The sequence below is a fragment of the Solea solea genome, chromosome 4, assembly GCF_958295425.1.
Source record: "Solea solea chromosome 4, fSolSol10.1, whole genome shotgun sequence".
In the NCBI taxonomy this organism is placed as follows: domain Eukaryota; kingdom Metazoa; phylum Chordata; class Actinopteri; order Pleuronectiformes; family Soleidae; genus Solea; species Solea solea.
In genome coordinates, this window is record NC_081137.1 from 6,773,258 (window position 1) to 6,789,683 (window position 16,426).

Genomic DNA, 16,426 nt, shown 5'->3' on the forward strand with positions numbered 1-16,426 from the left:
TTTTTTCATTCCAAACACAGAGGCTTAACTCAGAGTGAACATATTCAGGAGATCCACTTCATCCAACATGATATTACACATGTATTTTGTCCTATTTGGAATTAAATAGATGCCTCAGCTGGGACCAATGCCCAAATAAAATGCCCTTACACTGCATTTAAAGAGTCAGTTTGTGTTAAGTTAGACAAGTCGGACACATGGATTCTCGACATGTTGTTTCAGCTGTGAAAGACTTGAATGGGTTTCATTTGACTGTTTTAACTGTTCCCGAGGATGACATTAAAAGCAGACACAGACTTCACAGACATTCAATAAAAGGTTTATTTATGAAACAAGGAAGAGTAACAAACCTTAAAATAAATGTTGGTCAAAAATGAGTATTTATTATCTTATTTAGCTCTGTGGGTTAGTAATCTACAGATACAGTGGATTTCATAGTGTGAATGTTATCAGTTAAAAATAAAAATGATCTTAGTACTATATTTATAAAAATGTATCAGTGATGCTGGTTAGAAGTCAACTAAGAATACAATTCATGATAGAATTATACAGTAATAAGGTCACTTCTCAATGTATCACAGACATGGCTGCTCATTAAAACACACAAAGAACGCTATTGACGGAATCAAACTGTGCTTTATAAGTTTATACAAAAAAAAGTGGAAGAACTCACGAGTGACTTCTTAAATCATCCTCCATGGGAGAGGTTGAACAGTTGGAGAGTAAATAATGCACCATCTTTACACACGGATGGTTTCACTGGCTACTCTGTGAAAGGTGCTTCACGTAGAAATTGGTCTGCACAATTGCGTCCGCTATCGTAAAGTTAGTGAAGGATAAAAAAAATATGAACTACAAATTCACGAGATTTACAACCTCTGCTGCTCTGATATCTCCAAAAACTTAACAAAACAAAAGCGTTGACTGTGTATGAAACACTTTAAAACTCCTTTTCAGTCACATATGATTTGTAGCTGAGGAACCATTCTTATCATTATTATTACATTTTCTTATTGCATTTACTGTGTGCTACTGTGTGATATTTTCAAATCATAAGAAGGGTAGCTGCCTGTCTGGTTCTTACCATCAACAGTACAGTATATGTCCAGTGCAAGACTTTTCAGGCTGCATAGTCGCTCTCACTCAATGCTTTGTGGCTCAGTAAAAAGAAATTCAACAGTGTTATGGCTTAATGGAATGGAGAATATGGTCTGTTTGGCACGAATACACAACATTGTGGACAATAGCAATGGTCAAACTGGATGAGTGTCTCTGGTTTAAAAAGCTTTATCACAGGTAAATATTGGGATATTCTGATCTGGACTGCTGCCAAAAGGGTGCAATAATATTTTACTTTATTTGGTTGTCATGGTGACTCTTAATAGCGCATGTTAATTATCTCATTCCCATTTCCTTTCTTGTTTCCCACTTGACTGTATCATGTCTACAACAATAACAGATATTTATGGTATTATTTCAACACATTAGCCTCTGTTTTCTGGAGCAGCATCCTGATTTAGAAACTCATCACTAACACCCCCCACCCTCCATTTTTTTTTTTGTGCCCTATTCAGTCTTTATTTCCGCTCCAATCCAGTCACCTCTTTATATCCGTCACCATAACAACCACAAATGTTCTGACAGATTTGCTGGCACTGCAGAGAGAGGTAAAGCAGAGTGTGTGTGTGAGAGACAGAGAGAGAAAGAGAAAGAGAGAGAGAGACACAGAGACAGTGCCACCCACTCACTCAAAAACCTTGCAGTGATAAATGTACACTATGTTCCCAGATCATGTGAGATGCTTGATTTCCAGTACAACTCTGCAGTCCTCGTCTGAATCATACATTCATTTTTATGTGTGTTTTGCTCCACTGCTCGTCCTGCAGTTCAAACGGCACTGAACAAACTGGCCAAGTTAACTTACTGTTCTCACAGATGATCCATCATCATCAAAAATCTACATTTTAGTGGTTACGTTCAGACAAACTCATCACTTGTCAGCAACACAATGATTTACAAGTGTGGTCTTAAACGTGACGTCTTTTTCCTGCACTGTGCAGCACCTGCATTGGAGCACTACGCTGAACATTGTGTGGTGCAGCAGCCCTTTAACAGTTATGTAGTGGTCTGACCAGTGCTGAGTCGCGGTTATGTCCACAGCTCTACAGGAGCCATGCCCTCCTTAGTGGTCAGCGAAGGCTGCAGGTTCTCCTCGCACAAGTATTTGAGGGGAAAGTGGACCAGCAGTCCGCGCACGGCCTTCAGCTCCTCCGAGGCCTGCTCAGGGTCTGTGTCACAGAGGGGCCGCTTGTTCGAGTTCTCCCTCAATTCCCGCAGGTTGTGGAGAATGTTAAGGGGCGGGCAATTGAAGACCTGTATCACAGCAGCACAAGTGAGGTGAGAAACGTATAAAAAACGCACAACTTATGATCCACACTCCGTGGTTTGATTGCTTACCTTCTCATAAATGGCGGCGTTCAGTTTAGCAGTTTCATTCCATACCAAGAAGAAGAAATGATCACTGATGGGATCATCAATATTGATACTTGGGTCCGACGAGGAGCCAACAAGGACACTGGTAAGGTAAAGACACATCAGCCGGAAGTGCAGCAAGCACAGTCCATTTATCACATCCCATAATAGTTATAGAAGTATATATAGAGAATAAAGAATTATTGCTGTTTTTGCCCAAAGATAAGATACTGTATATCAGTGGTTTCTCACTTACTGACTTATCATGTGTCCTAGGCGAAAAAAATAAAAAAAAAGGCACTCATTCAAGGTCATCCATGCAGATTTGCCATTTCAGGAGTTCCATATTTTGCTCTGACCTGAAACACTCTTTGCGCAGAGCGAGCGTCACGGGTCCCGCCTGATACTCCTCGCCTCCCATGATGGATGGCACCCTCTCCTCATCCTCCACAAACACTGCCAGCTCACTGTCTCTCGTGCCAAGCATGCTGCGGTCGTTGATGTTGGCCGATCCTGGAGCGCGAGGGGGAGTGTGCAAACTTTTACAACATGTCCTTTCAGAGACATCTTTGTTAGTGACCCAGTATTGGACACAGGAAATGGATACTGTTTTAAAATGACATGGGAAATATTCTCCAGAACGAGGTTTTAGGGTTTATTGGTTTAGATATTTGTCGTTTGTATTGTTCAGGAATGAAATGTTAGGAGATTACACTCCATGAACAAGGGTCTCCTGCATGGAGCTTTCATGTTCTCTGAGCATCAGAAGTGGCTCTGAATGTGGGCTGGTTGTTGGTGCCAAACAGGCTGGTCTGACTATTTCAGACACTGCTGATCTACTGTTTTTTTTTTTTCCACACACAAACATCTCTAGGGTCTCTGGGAAAAAATGCCTTGTTGATATTAGAGGTCAGAGGAGAAAGGCCAGACTGGCTCAAAATGATAGAAAGGCACCAGAGACTCAAATACTTGTTACAAGTTAGACCATCTGAGCACACTACAAGTCAAACCCTGGAGCAGATGTGCTACAGCAGAACACGACCACACAGGATACACAACCTGCCACGATATCAGGTGTCCTGTGTACCTAATAAAGTGGCCAACAAGTGTATATTCTACGTAATACGAGACTGAGAGTGAACAATACCAGCAAGACAAGATTACATCTGGTAAGGCAGGTAATCTGAATCCACGGCCACTAAACTACTATAGACTGTGTACAGTGAGGTTATTATAGAATGCAATTCAAATACAGCTGGATTAAAACAAGGCTAGTTTTCAAATGAATCTTAGGAATTATAAGATAAGGTTTCCTGAAACAATCAAATTAATCTAAAATGTAGTTACCTTTCTATGGATGGTGTAGCTTTTAAACTTTATGTTGTTATCCCCTCGTAACGTTGCTTTTTAATCCCCTATTTAACACACTTTCATCCATCTTACTATTTTTTCATAAATTAATGCATCCATACACATGTATGCACGTTTTAATTTTGAGCACTTTTGAAATGTGTGATTAAGTTAGGACTGCATTTCATCTGAGCGACTCTGATGCGCACATAAAGACGCATCTCAATTCACTTCAAATGACGAGCGTTTGAATGAGCTTGTGCTGGTGGTGACTCACCGATGATATAGCAGCGGTCGTCAGCAATGAGGGTCTTGCTGTGAACGTAAATGAGCTCCGTGACGAGCGACTGGGAGAGCCGGGCGTGCGTTCTCACGCCACAGACTGTGATGTACTCCGTCCACTTGTCTTCAACTGCGGAGCAAAACAAAATGATTGACTATAGACTATATAAAGAATGCAGGACATTAAAACAGGCTGTTTGAGTGGATGCAAAAACAGAGATGAACACATCAAGGAAGAAAACTGCAGACAGGTGAGTAGATACCTAGAACCAGTTGCTTCAGTTTTTTAAGGAAGAAAGAAAGGGAGTGACGTTAGAGAGGATACAGGAGGTCCTTCGAATGAAACTCACCTTCCCTCAGTCGTGATAGGATGGAATGTTCCCCTCTGCAAATGGTCCTAAAACAACAAAAAATGCATTCAAACTACGCCAACGAACACAATTACGCAACAATCACGTCAATGAACGAACACAATATTTCACGTGTGAGTGCAAAGACCTGTACAACAGGCTGAATGCAGCTGTAATCTGATGACTCACTGAGTGATAATATTTATATACAAAACCATCATTTAAAATCAACTGTAACAGAAGAAACAATGATTACTAACCAGTTAAACCTTGAGTAAACCTTCTAGTGCACCCACACACAGAATGACAGAATGACACTCACCTGTAAGTGTAGTGCAGAATAGCGTGGATGGCGTTTCCACCACCGGCACTGACGTCTCCTTCAAATCCAGGAAGCAGTGGAATCACCACAAACACTCTGTACTTCTTCTGCTCTCTGTCACAAGACATTAATTCACAATAACACCATTAATATATATATGTATATAATACTATAGACTGTGTGGCCTGTAAGCTCCAAACAGACCTGTGTGCTCGCAGGATTCGATCCACAATCGCGTCGCCGATGCCATTATGGACGGTCCTCGCGTCAGCACAGCTGATGAAGAACTGGTTCTAAGGGCAGAGAGAAGGCAGATGGTGGCTCAGTGTGAGCCGAGTGCTTAAAAGCAGGCAGGTAGCTGGCGAGGACGGCAGCCAGCAACTGCAATCAGAAGCCCAGTGGCCACAGACAATCTCAGTAATTATCGAAAATATCTTAGGGACATTTGTGCATTACCTCGATGTAGATGTAGTGCTCACTGTTCTTAATGGTGTGGATGTAGGCGTTGAGAATGGAGCACTCGCAGGTTCCAGTTGACCATCGATCGGCAGAGCGCAACACCTGAGGGGAAAAGGACGTGCAGAAACTCAAATCCTCTCTCCGTCGCGGGACTCATCAAGTACGGTGTGATCTTCTCATTTTACTGTTATGACAACAACACTGTTTTCGTCCCGAGGCGGTCAGGACACACAGATGGGTCGAAGAAGATTTGCTTGCGTCGTTAAATAGTCTTTCACTGAAGATTTATTGAATATGAAGTTGTGATTGTGAAAAAGTCCAGTCTATTCCAAATAATATTGGACATAAAATGACTTGAATTCTGCCTGTGATTGTTTGTCATGTTTAAAAAGTGGTTCCCAAAAGGAAAAGGTTGGGAAATACTGTCCTAACTTGCAGTCATATGATAAGATAACCACTTTGTAACTGTGTGACACACACACACACACACACAGAGAAGCTGTGCCCCGAAACCTGAATCTGATCTGAAAGCTCGCGCATATACGGTAGCAGGGGTTAAGATTACAGTTCACCGCCCTCTGTACAGTACGAGCATAAAGAGCCTTATTGTTATAGATGACAAACACTTTACAAATAGCACGTGATGATAATGTTTCTGCTAGAATTGTGTCCAAACAGCTCCCTATTTTATTATAATAGTATGTAATAGATCATTATTTTATCTAAGGTAATTCTCTTTATTGTATTAGCTTTCATTGTTCTGTCCTCTCGTTGTTGTTGTTTTGCATAATGTGTACTGCAATGTTAAGCCCGTTGAACATAAGACAATATAAGACATCCCCTCCCTGTCCTAGTACATTTGTTTCCCTCTGGCTCGACTGAACAGGACAAACGTGTCGGAGTTGACTTTGTTCCACAGACTTTGCTTACTCTTGTTCCGCCATCTGCAAACTGCAAAACAACACTGAGCACTTGAGTCGCATTTCAAAAGCCACAACAGAGCCGCTGTAAATAGATCTGTGAGAATACCCGCTACAAATGACTTGGTTTCACACATAAACGGAGAGTGGAAGTGAGTACTAGCCTTCAATTTTCTTGGCCACGGTCTTGTGTGTATACAGTAATACAATTCGTTTTTGTTCAATTTCTCCACATCAGCTGCATTGGTTTATATGTGTGTGTTTTTGGCTTTGTGACAAAACAGGTTTTCTAATCTTGACATTGTCCTGATTCTGTATATACAATAAGCCACTCCCAAAATCTGGTAAACATAAGAGTTTTAGTGACTCCCCAATGTTTTTAGTGTTTTAAGTCAGATATGACACCTCTATATTCATTTAAATGACACATTAACTTGCAGTAAACTTCATGTCCCTTGTCTTCCTGATGAAAATCCCATGAAAACATTTTTTCACAGGTGTTATGCACAAGACTTCATCTGCGTTCAATGTGTGTGAATAAATACCTGCACTTTGGCTTTACTGGAGCCAGGCACGGTGAACGGGAGCGAGTCGGTCGTGCACTGAGACTTGGGAAGAAGGTAGGGGTAGAAGTCGTCCTTGTACTTGCTTTTGAAGATCTAGAGAAGACAAAACAAATAAATCAGAGCCAGATTTATCTCCTTCTGTTTGTCATGTCTCCATATAAGCAGCCTTCAAATTCAAACGAGGCTACTGCGATTTACTCACCTCTTTTATTTTCATCCTTTAAATAACTGCTTGTTAACAGTTATGCTATAGATTGATTTAAAGCCTTCTGAAGCTGTCATTTTAATTTTGAGTCTGACCTTGGTGAAGTTCCAGCGCTGGATGAAGTGGCGGGCAACGTCCCTGGCAGCCCGGCCGTGAATGGCTGCATTCAGATCGCGCCATGGCATGCGAGGAATTTGAGTACGGTCGATGTTATCTGAAGAAAAAGATCAAGCAATTCGTTCAGCTCCCTTGTTCAACAATGATTTGAATCCGTTTGCGTGTGTGTGTGTGTGCGATGCTGAAGCTGAAGAGGCAGGTACCCTCGAAGGGTCTGTCCAACTGGACCCAGTCTTTTTTGATAAAGTTGCTGTAGTCTTTGCCAAGCCACAGTTTGGTGTTGCCTGTCAGACTGCCAGGATCCCGCTGTGCTGGATTATCTGGCTCAGATGGTTTAGGACCATCCACCTCACCATTGTCCTGGTTAACAGAAACAACTGTTAGTGTGTGGCAATCAACAAGCTTTTTCTGTTAATGTATGGACTCCTTTAACAAATTCTTACTTCGGTATTTCCCTTTGGATCCTCCTTAGGTACACTGGGCATCTCTGTCAACCCCAGGTCAGTGAGCCGGTACTGGCTGTCGTCCCACCTCCCAAACGCCAGGTCTATTCCCCCGACAAAAGCCACCGTTTGGTCAATGGCCACCATCTTTTCATGGTGAGCCCACAGTAACACCACAGAGGACACGTGGTCAGGGTGCCGCATCACCTGTCACATGTAAAAGGGGCAACACCGACGTTAGAACATGACACGCCGCCCTCCTCTGTGCGGCCCATTATGCAGAGACTGACCTTGATGTTTGGGTGCATATTCATGAGCGTCCTCTTGCTGTGTTCACTATTGATGCCAAGGGCTAGCTCCACCTCTTTATACAGCAGGACACACACTTTGACTCCTTGTTCCTGGGGGGAAAAGTTCACAGAGAGGTGAACCCTTGTGAGAAAATGCTCAGCACGGGTTAATGAGAAATAAACAAGACGTTCAAAAAATAATAATGATTAAGCCTATTTTGTCTGTTTTCAAATGAAGGACACAGAACACACATAATGCTCCATTTGTTTGTGTTCAAAGACAAAACAGAGGCAGATAATAAACTCAACAAAAAAACAAAAAAAAATCAACAAAAGTTAGAAAAAAAAAGAGAGAGAATCCTCACTGCTTTCCGTTTCAGGATTTCATCCAGGCGCCAGTAATTGTCAGTCGCTGGCCTCTTTAGGAAAACTTCAGGGCTGAGCCTGAGACAAAAAAAAAAAGACATACATTTGTACATTATTCACACATGCTCTTAAATAGAAGCTTCTTTCAGATTCTGCTGGCACTTACCACCAATCAGTGATGAAGATTTCCTCCTTGGCTTTCTCAAGAGCATCAGCCAGGTCTGCAAAGTAGCCCCTCCCATTCACATACCTTCAAATGATATCAATTAAGTTTAGTAAACAAACAAAAAGACAGGAGATAAAATCTGAGGCGGATACATATCTGACCATTTAGTAAGCGTGTCCTCACGCGGCGGTGCGAACCCGTCAAAGCGTTGCACTTTGAGATAATCACAGGAATCTGCCAGCCGGTTGATTTCATGACTCCACCAGTGAGCTTGTCTATAACTGCTACATTTGATGACCAGATTCCTAAACAAAAACAAAGGCGAAGACTCATACCGTGACCCCGAGTTCACAGACACACACACACACAGCAGCACACGGAGGACGTACCGCGTGAAGTTCTCGATGCAGACGCCGTATTTTGTGTCCGTGTAAGCACGGCCCACTTTCACTTTGAACTCCGGGTCGAACAGCAACACAAAGTTGATGCAGCTGTTGTCTCGACTCATGTACATCAGGAAGGAGTCTTTCACCACCAGCCACCGGCGAGACCAGCGGAAACAGAACTGATGATGGCCAAAGCAGTTCAGGCCTTGGATACGGTGACCGCCGGACCTTTTGGAGATGGGCCCCTCCCTAAGACAAGTTGACAGATGTTGCACAATAAACGTCTTAATCACATCCTCGTTTCCTGGGTAAATAAGTTTGCTTACAAGCCTTTGGGTCCAAGATCAGTGATGAAGGAGAGAGCGCCCACAGAGAGGAATTCCAGCTGGAACACAAAGACACGATCACAATGTAAACGTGAAGCATAGAATCCACGTTGTATGCATTTCTGTATGTTTGTGTTTGTCTGCTATTACCATGCTGTGGTCATTCCTACAGAATCTGTTCTCCAGTAGTCCATTCAGATACTCCTCAAGATATTTCTGAAAGAGAAAAGGAGGCAAGGAAGTTCAAAAAGCTTGAAATACAACTTGTAACACACAAGTTATCACTATGTTTGTTGAAGAAATGTTGTTATTCAAGAAATAAAGAGAGGATTTGGATGGAAATAGCTGGAGATTTAGGTTATGGACCAAGGAAGAAATGATTAGATTTTGATTTAGATCTGAACACATTGGATTTTAAAACAGTTGTTGATTTTGCAAGACAGAAACTGAGTGCTTTGTACTCTCTGAAAGCTTTTTCTAGTTTTAAACACATCAGATTTGTAACACAATATGGTAAAAAAGCAATATTTTTTGCATCTTAACCGTCATCTGCATAGGCAAAAAAAAACAAACATCCAAATCATTAGCAACATTTTCAGGCCAGTGAATTTACGCAGGACTGAAGAATTTCACCAAATTTCACCAAAATACTGTTAGAATGTAAGAAAAATCAAATCAATGCTTTTTGATGTGGATATTGCACACAGGCAAACTGCATTTGAATTATTTTGAGGAATTGTGCAGTTAAATGAACAATTTCAGTATTATTCTATATATATTTGTAAGAACAATCAAGAAAATGCCCCAAATCTATTAACAATTTCTAGTGATGCTCATAGAATATTTGAGTGTTAGGATATTAGTTGACCCGTGTTGTTTGGTACCATTTTGCTGGAGGTCCTTCTGGTTCTTTCAGTCCCATGCAGGCTGGGCATTTCCGCCGACATGGTTCTCAGCTGCTGCCTTTCTTTTGCAAATCTTTGGAGAGAAATTTGAATAGTCAAAGTAGTCAGCGCTGGAATCTCTGGATGGAAAGTCAAAGCAACAATATCTCACCATCACAGCTCCATCACAGATGAAGATAGAATAGGTTTGTACACTGACCTTCCCATCGGCAGCCACTGAATCATCATCCTGTGTTTGTAAAGGTCTCGATGCAGCTCCTGGAAATGCTTGTACTTCCTCTTCACTATCCAGTGGAAATGTCCGTGTGTGAGCCGCACAGTGTACAGAGTCCCGACGTGGACCTGGGTGGGCATGATTCAGATGATGCACGTTAGACAAGACAAGTATTTTATGCAGCAAGACAATCCAAAAGTACCAGGACTGCACGATTTAGACTCTGCGATTCAATTTGTGACATCATTTATGTCGACATAGAAAATAGAACAATAAGAAATAGAAGAGTGGGATTGCAGCTTGAGATAAAACAACGGGGAACGAGCAGGACAACACAATTAAAAAGGTTTGTAACAGTGTTTCAGAGAAGAAAAGATTGAACCATACTGTACAATGCAACAAAATATTAAAATCACAATTTTAAAAAGTAGTCAACTCTACGCAGTCGAGGACAAGCTGTGTATTTGTCTGTGAGAGAAGACGTCGCCAAATAGACTGAACTCAACTTTGCTTTCCTCAACCACAAAAAAATGTATTTGCATAGCATCTAAATGAACACACAAGACAAACACTGCACACAGGTGGAACCAGTCCCTCCCACTCAGGCTGTTGCCTTGCCCCAGCAAAATAAAACGAGACTATTCCTGCATTATTGCACATTTTGGCAGTTAAAATAAAAGTGAATCACTGGGACTGAATGTTGGCGAGTTAGACAGCATTTTCAAGTGAAATTAGGGCTACGATTAGTTTCATAATTGATTTTGTAAACTTTTGGTCCATAAAATATCAGAAAATATTGATCCGTGTGATGTTCTCACATGTCTTGTTTTGTCCACAAACCAAAATAATCCAGTTTTAATGATTTCTTTGTTATATGGAGGAAAGAAACCAGAAAATATTCACATTTAAGAAGCTGAAAACACACAAACCGATTAATCGATGATCAAATAATTGCAGATTGATCTACGTGAAATATTAATGGATTTCTCTAGACGATCTACTTCACGTGAGCACTTTTTATTGTGACGCAAACGACACATTTGTGAACAGGTTCACAGGAAACTCAGCAGTAAAACCAGCCGCCCACACCTTCAAAACACTTGACCCACCTGCTCGACGCTAACTCTGCATCTACACAGTAGAATCTCCAACCTGCCCGTCCCTATCTGAACAACAGCAGGCTTGAACAACAACAACAACAGCTGAGCCTGTGGCTCAAAACACCCACAATGAGTGAAAGTCATCAATCACACAACACAGGGACAGCTGACTGAGTAGCCGGAAGTTTAACAATCAAGTCTCACTGGCAGCTTTGCTCTGACAGAGTTGTTGCGGCGCCAACACGCAGGGACAAACTATGGAATTAGATTTGTGACAATATAATCAAACAACACTTTTTTAAGAAGCGATCAACACTTTATGAATTAAGCAAAATGAACCACAAAATCTAAATTCACAAATTGCAAATAAAATACTGATTTAATCATTCAAAATGATTTTTTTGTATTGAGCAGTTCTTTGCACTCCCTGGTTTTCCAACCATGGGCGGGCCTTAGGAAGCTGCCTGCTGATTGGCTCCTGAGTTTGGAGCAACAGGTCAATGAAACACCGGAAGTAGACACGGACTTGGAGTCGCTGTCCGTCTGGAACTTGTTCCTCACCGACGTACGACAACGTACTTATAATAAGTGTAATAGTTAAAATATTGTAAGTGTTCAACGTTTGTCAGATTGTCTTTGAGATATTACGAACTCCAAGCCTGTGTCTACTTCTGTTCCATTGACCTGTCGCTGTATTCTGATTTTAGCTCAATTCATAAAGTGTTGCTTGCTATAAAGAGCGGTTTGATAATATTGGCACAAACCACAACTAGCCACACATTTGGTCTATATGTGTGACTTCCTCTGAAACTTTCCACAAATACTTGCAGCCTCCAACAACTACCAAGAGAAAGTACCTTTGAGCGAGTAGTGTATTTCTCCGTGTTGTCCACTTTGCATGTGATAGGAACACCGGGAATCAAGTAAGGTACCCCCGTCTCCTTCACCTCGGGAAGATGATGCACTACCAGGAAAGGACGCCCATCTGTGATTTGGAGGATTGAGACATTATAGTACAATTCATCTCATACACTCATCACACGTGATCAGATGTAATGTTTCGTACTCACCAGTGCTGGACATGAGGCCATCAAACTCATCTGGACTCAGATTGTGGATGTCACGCGAGAAGCGCCTTCTGCCCAGGTTTTGTGCCGCCGAGGTCAGAGCCTCGGGCTCAATCACCTCCTCTGGACTGGCCATCACGTCAGTGTTTCAAGTGTGCCCTGGTGCAAAGACAAAAGAGGCGGATTTGCATGTATAATCCAGAGTGTGTGCACCTTCTCAATACACAGTACAGTACAATATGCACAAAAGGAGCATGCATGAGATCAAGCAAATGTGAAACAATAGAAATATCACAGCAGATAAGAAGCTTGAGTCTGTAATTTGTTTCTGAAACACTTTTTATGTCAATTATATGTTTAATCAATATCATTTTGTCTATAAATTGCTTCCTAATATGAGCTGTATGAAAGAAAGGTCTATGTGATGACTATATGTCACCAGAGATGAAGTAAACATGTTACATTGAAAGCAACAATGCTATATTCACTATTCAAAATGTGATTTATCGCCTGCACATTCTGTTTATGTTGTATGGAAAAAGTCGCATATACGGGTATATTTAGATATTTGGAACATCTACTATTTATCTATGTTAACAGCCAACATAAGTAGCAGTAGTCTAGCAGCAGCAGCAGTGCTTCCATTAGTTAAAAAAAATAGCAGCAGCAACGACATCACGAGTGACACAAGGTATAGTATTAAGGAGCAGCAGCGGCAGGACTGCAGCGACGGCATTCCACTCATTAGCAGTCACAGGCGTCATTCAAGAGTCAGACGGCACAACACGACTTCACCTGCAGTTTGAAGTTGCTGAAGAAACACAAGCGTCGGTGGAACAGTCCGACAGAGCAGCACACAGGAAGAGGCATTCAAGTACCGCTCAGTCACAGTCGACCACAGATCATGTTCCCGTGAGAGGTACCATTCATTTAAAATGACAAAAACAGAGAGCCTTGACTCACTACAGCCACGTCGCGTGTCAACCTGCTGATCCGGTCATTGACTTAGTGAAATATGAGAGTCAGGACTTGACTACCAGTGAGAGAAAAAGGGTGTGTTTGAACCCTTTTGTGCGACATGTGGGCACATTTCTGACTGTTTCCTGGGCAACACTGACTTGTTTTGGAGGAGGGACTAGGTGATTGTGTGTGAGTGTTCTATTATTTGTCGCTTTGTGAGGACAATTTGGCTGGTCCTCACAACTTTAAAGGCTTTTTTTTCTGGCTTTTTAAGGGTTAGAACTAAGTTTAAGGTTAGGGGCTAGGGAATGCATTATGTACAGTATATGAGGGTCCTTCTTAGAAGCTTCTCTAGCACCAAACTTCCAAATTAATGGAAGTCAATGCAATATCCTAAGAAAAATAACAGGCACATGGTGATGTTAGTTTGTTAAAAAACACTTTTTATACGTTTGTTTTTGTACGTGTGTTTGCACTTACAAAATGTGTGAATGAGTCCTTTGTCGACACCCTGAACAAAATAAAGGTTTCGAAAGTGACATATTCAATCAAAGGTCAGGGCCTGTGCATGTTGGTCAGGAATTCCCACATGACTAAAATAACAGTGTTGAGTCAACAAATGCCTGCTCTGCAAGTTCACATAGGATTTCCCACTCTAACCTCTAAACCAGACGTTCTCTGTTGTGTTTCTCAGCCAAGGAAGATAAAAAAAAAGAAAAGGTTCCAGAGCCCCCCCGTCATGTTTTCCCATGAAATAATTTGACTATATGAACTAATTCAGACTGTAGTCCCAACGCTGAGTGAGTTAACCGAGTTGAAGTCTCTCCATCTGTAAATGTAATACATTACATATTACTGAGAGAGATAATGGGAATAAAAGCTGTATGTCACCTGTGTGGTCGTAAATTATCCTTTAAAACAAACACACACAGACACACACTAGCAATATAAGTTGTTTGTGTTTGTTTAATGATTCTATGTAACTGTCAGTGGCATACACTCTCTGGAGTGGCCTCTAAAAGCTCTAAATTAAAAAGAGTGTCTTTCTTGTGGAGAAAAATTAGATATATAGAGGTCAAAAGTTTGACCAAAAGTATGCGTTAGGTGCCCTTTTTTGAATTTTCGCCTTTGCCCTTCTAAATGTCTGTGCGCGCCACTGGTCAATGTGTCACATAGTTTGAATACATTTCATGTACTCAAATTAAAAAAAAACATGTCAATACATGTTTTGTAGATAAACGTAATAAGTCATGCATGGTTTTATCACATTATGTGTTGGGCTAAATGTAATATACTGTTTAGACATGTGTCATACGTTGGGAATTCAGTTTATATTCATTTATTGCGTTTGCCATGTTTACGACAGAAGTCATAACAAGCGTGTTTAGGACGTACTTTGTAGTTAAAACACGTACGCACCTAGCTTGTCTGGGATTTGAGAGTTTTGTTGTTGCTACTGCTCGCATTCTCTTATTAACGCACATTTCCCCCACTGTTCACGCCACATAAGACACCAAACAACTTCCTACCAAACCGGATATTTAAAAAAAAAGTTTCCAAATGCCGAGAACAAAATTCTGTGTCGTCTCCACCCATTCCCTGATTTCCTACATCAGCGTCACAGCATTCCACGGAGGGGAAAAAAACAGTGAACCTCCATCTCAGTGTGCAAAACCACCGCAAATGTCACCTGATCAAAGATTAACCGCAATACTACACCACACAGAGGCAGATTAGCGACTAAGAGGCATCTGGATGGTGTGATATGAGAGTTTAGGCTGCAGAGCTGCGACAGTCACGTACGTACGCAGAGAAGGAGAGAGGGAGAGAGAGAGAGGGGGGGGGAAAAAACAGGGACACGAGTGAAATCTGCGTCAGACATTTGTCTTTAAAAAACGACACTTACTCTCCGTTTGACTGCAACACACGCCGACGGTCCACGCGCGAGATGAAGCACATTCGCGTTAAACGTGAACTTTCATCGTAGTCCACGCAAACACACGGTCACCGGAGAGTTCGCCTGTTGTTCCCTCATAAGTGATGCACGCTTAGTCCCTCCCATAATGCGCGTCCCACAGGACACACCGAGGGCAAAGAAGTGACCATCCTACATGACTCCTGTACTTTATACACAAACGTCTTTCAGTTTGGATTATAGAATAATGTGATTGTTAAAAAATAATAATAATAATAATTTAAAAAAAAGTAATAAATACTTTAAATACCAAATAAAGCAACTTCAGCTGTGCAGAGAGCAGAAGAATGACAGACATGCGTTAAACTGACAAATAACTTGGGCAAGTCATGACTAGGTCTCTCTCTATCTCTCTATCTCTCTCACGCTCTCTCTCTCACACACACAGAGGTCATTACATTAACTTATTTGCAAGTCACTTATTTTTATGATTCATTTATACCCAAAAATTCAGTAATTTACGTTGATTTAATAAAAAAAAACAGATTTAGGTCCCCACAACATTAGGAATACAAAACTGCCAAGACAAGGCTTGTGGAATGACATTAAAACGTTTATTTTATTTTAGAGAATGAACTAATACAGTGCGGAACGTTTCACATCTTGTAAATGTGTTTTTGAGAATGTACATCCCCTTTCTATAACAACTGGGCCTTTTGTTAATTTGTTTTTGGATTTATAAAAGTGCAACGTCAGTGAAAAAACGTTTCCTTTTATAAGCCATAGACCATAATCATCAGTCATCAACCCTGACCAAGATCATGTGAGCAAACAAATGAGAAAATAGAACAGCTTACTAATTTATTACTAAGTAAAAGGATAATTAGTAAAATAAACTGACCTTTGTAAAGAAAAAAAGTCAAATCTTTGGTTTGTCCTCTGATGTGTGTGCTTCTGTCACCAGCTAACGGGGATATTATTCTTGTTCTAAGTATTAAAACATAAAAGCCAGACATTCCAAAACACAGTGTATTTAAGGGAATATTAGGATCAGTAGATAAGATATACAGGGGAAAAAAGTGGGAAGATGTGAAAAGGAAAAAATGACATAGTTCCCCTTATGAAAATGTGGAAGTTCAAATTAGTTTCTAGTAATCTTTTCTTATGCAAGAACAATTTTCCATAAGTGACATTTCTCAAAATCACACCAGACATTATATCCCATAACATTCATTCAATATTTTA

At 41.1% G+C, this 16,426-nt stretch overlaps 1 protein-coding gene across 2 annotated transcripts; it reads right to left on the reverse strand.

The window, feature by feature from the left end:
* Positions 1 to 303: 303 nt before the first annotated feature.
* Positions 304 to 15,334, reverse strand: pld2 (phospholipase D2). 2 transcript variants are annotated; one of them, XM_058626790.1, is made up of 24 exons: positions 15,173 to 15,334; positions 12,310 to 12,465; positions 12,097 to 12,224; positions 10,125 to 10,267; positions 9,905 to 9,998; positions 9,171 to 9,236; positions 9,021 to 9,079; positions 8,698 to 8,943; positions 8,470 to 8,613; positions 8,309 to 8,392; positions 8,142 to 8,220; positions 7,777 to 7,887; positions 7,487 to 7,693; positions 7,247 to 7,403; positions 7,022 to 7,140; positions 6,701 to 6,814; positions 5,233 to 5,337; positions 4,981 to 5,069; positions 4,777 to 4,890; positions 4,455 to 4,501; positions 4,100 to 4,234; positions 2,832 to 2,985; positions 2,458 to 2,575; positions 304 to 2,373 (listed from the first exon to the last, which is right to left on the reverse strand). In XM_058626790.1, the coding sequence occupies exons 2-24, from the start codon at positions 12,440 to 12,442 to the stop codon at positions 2,149 to 2,151; spliced, it is 2,871 nt and encodes a 956-aa protein (XP_058482773.1). In that variant the 5' UTR covers positions 12,443 to 12,465; positions 15,173 to 15,334; the 3' UTR covers positions 304 to 2,148. The 2 variants fall into 2 exon arrangements, with proteins under 2 accessions (XP_058482773.1, XP_058482774.1); XM_058626791.1 differs by lacking the exon at positions 15,173 to 15,334 and adding an exon at positions 13,102 to 15,114.
* Positions 15,335 to 16,426: the final 1,092 nt, after the last annotated feature.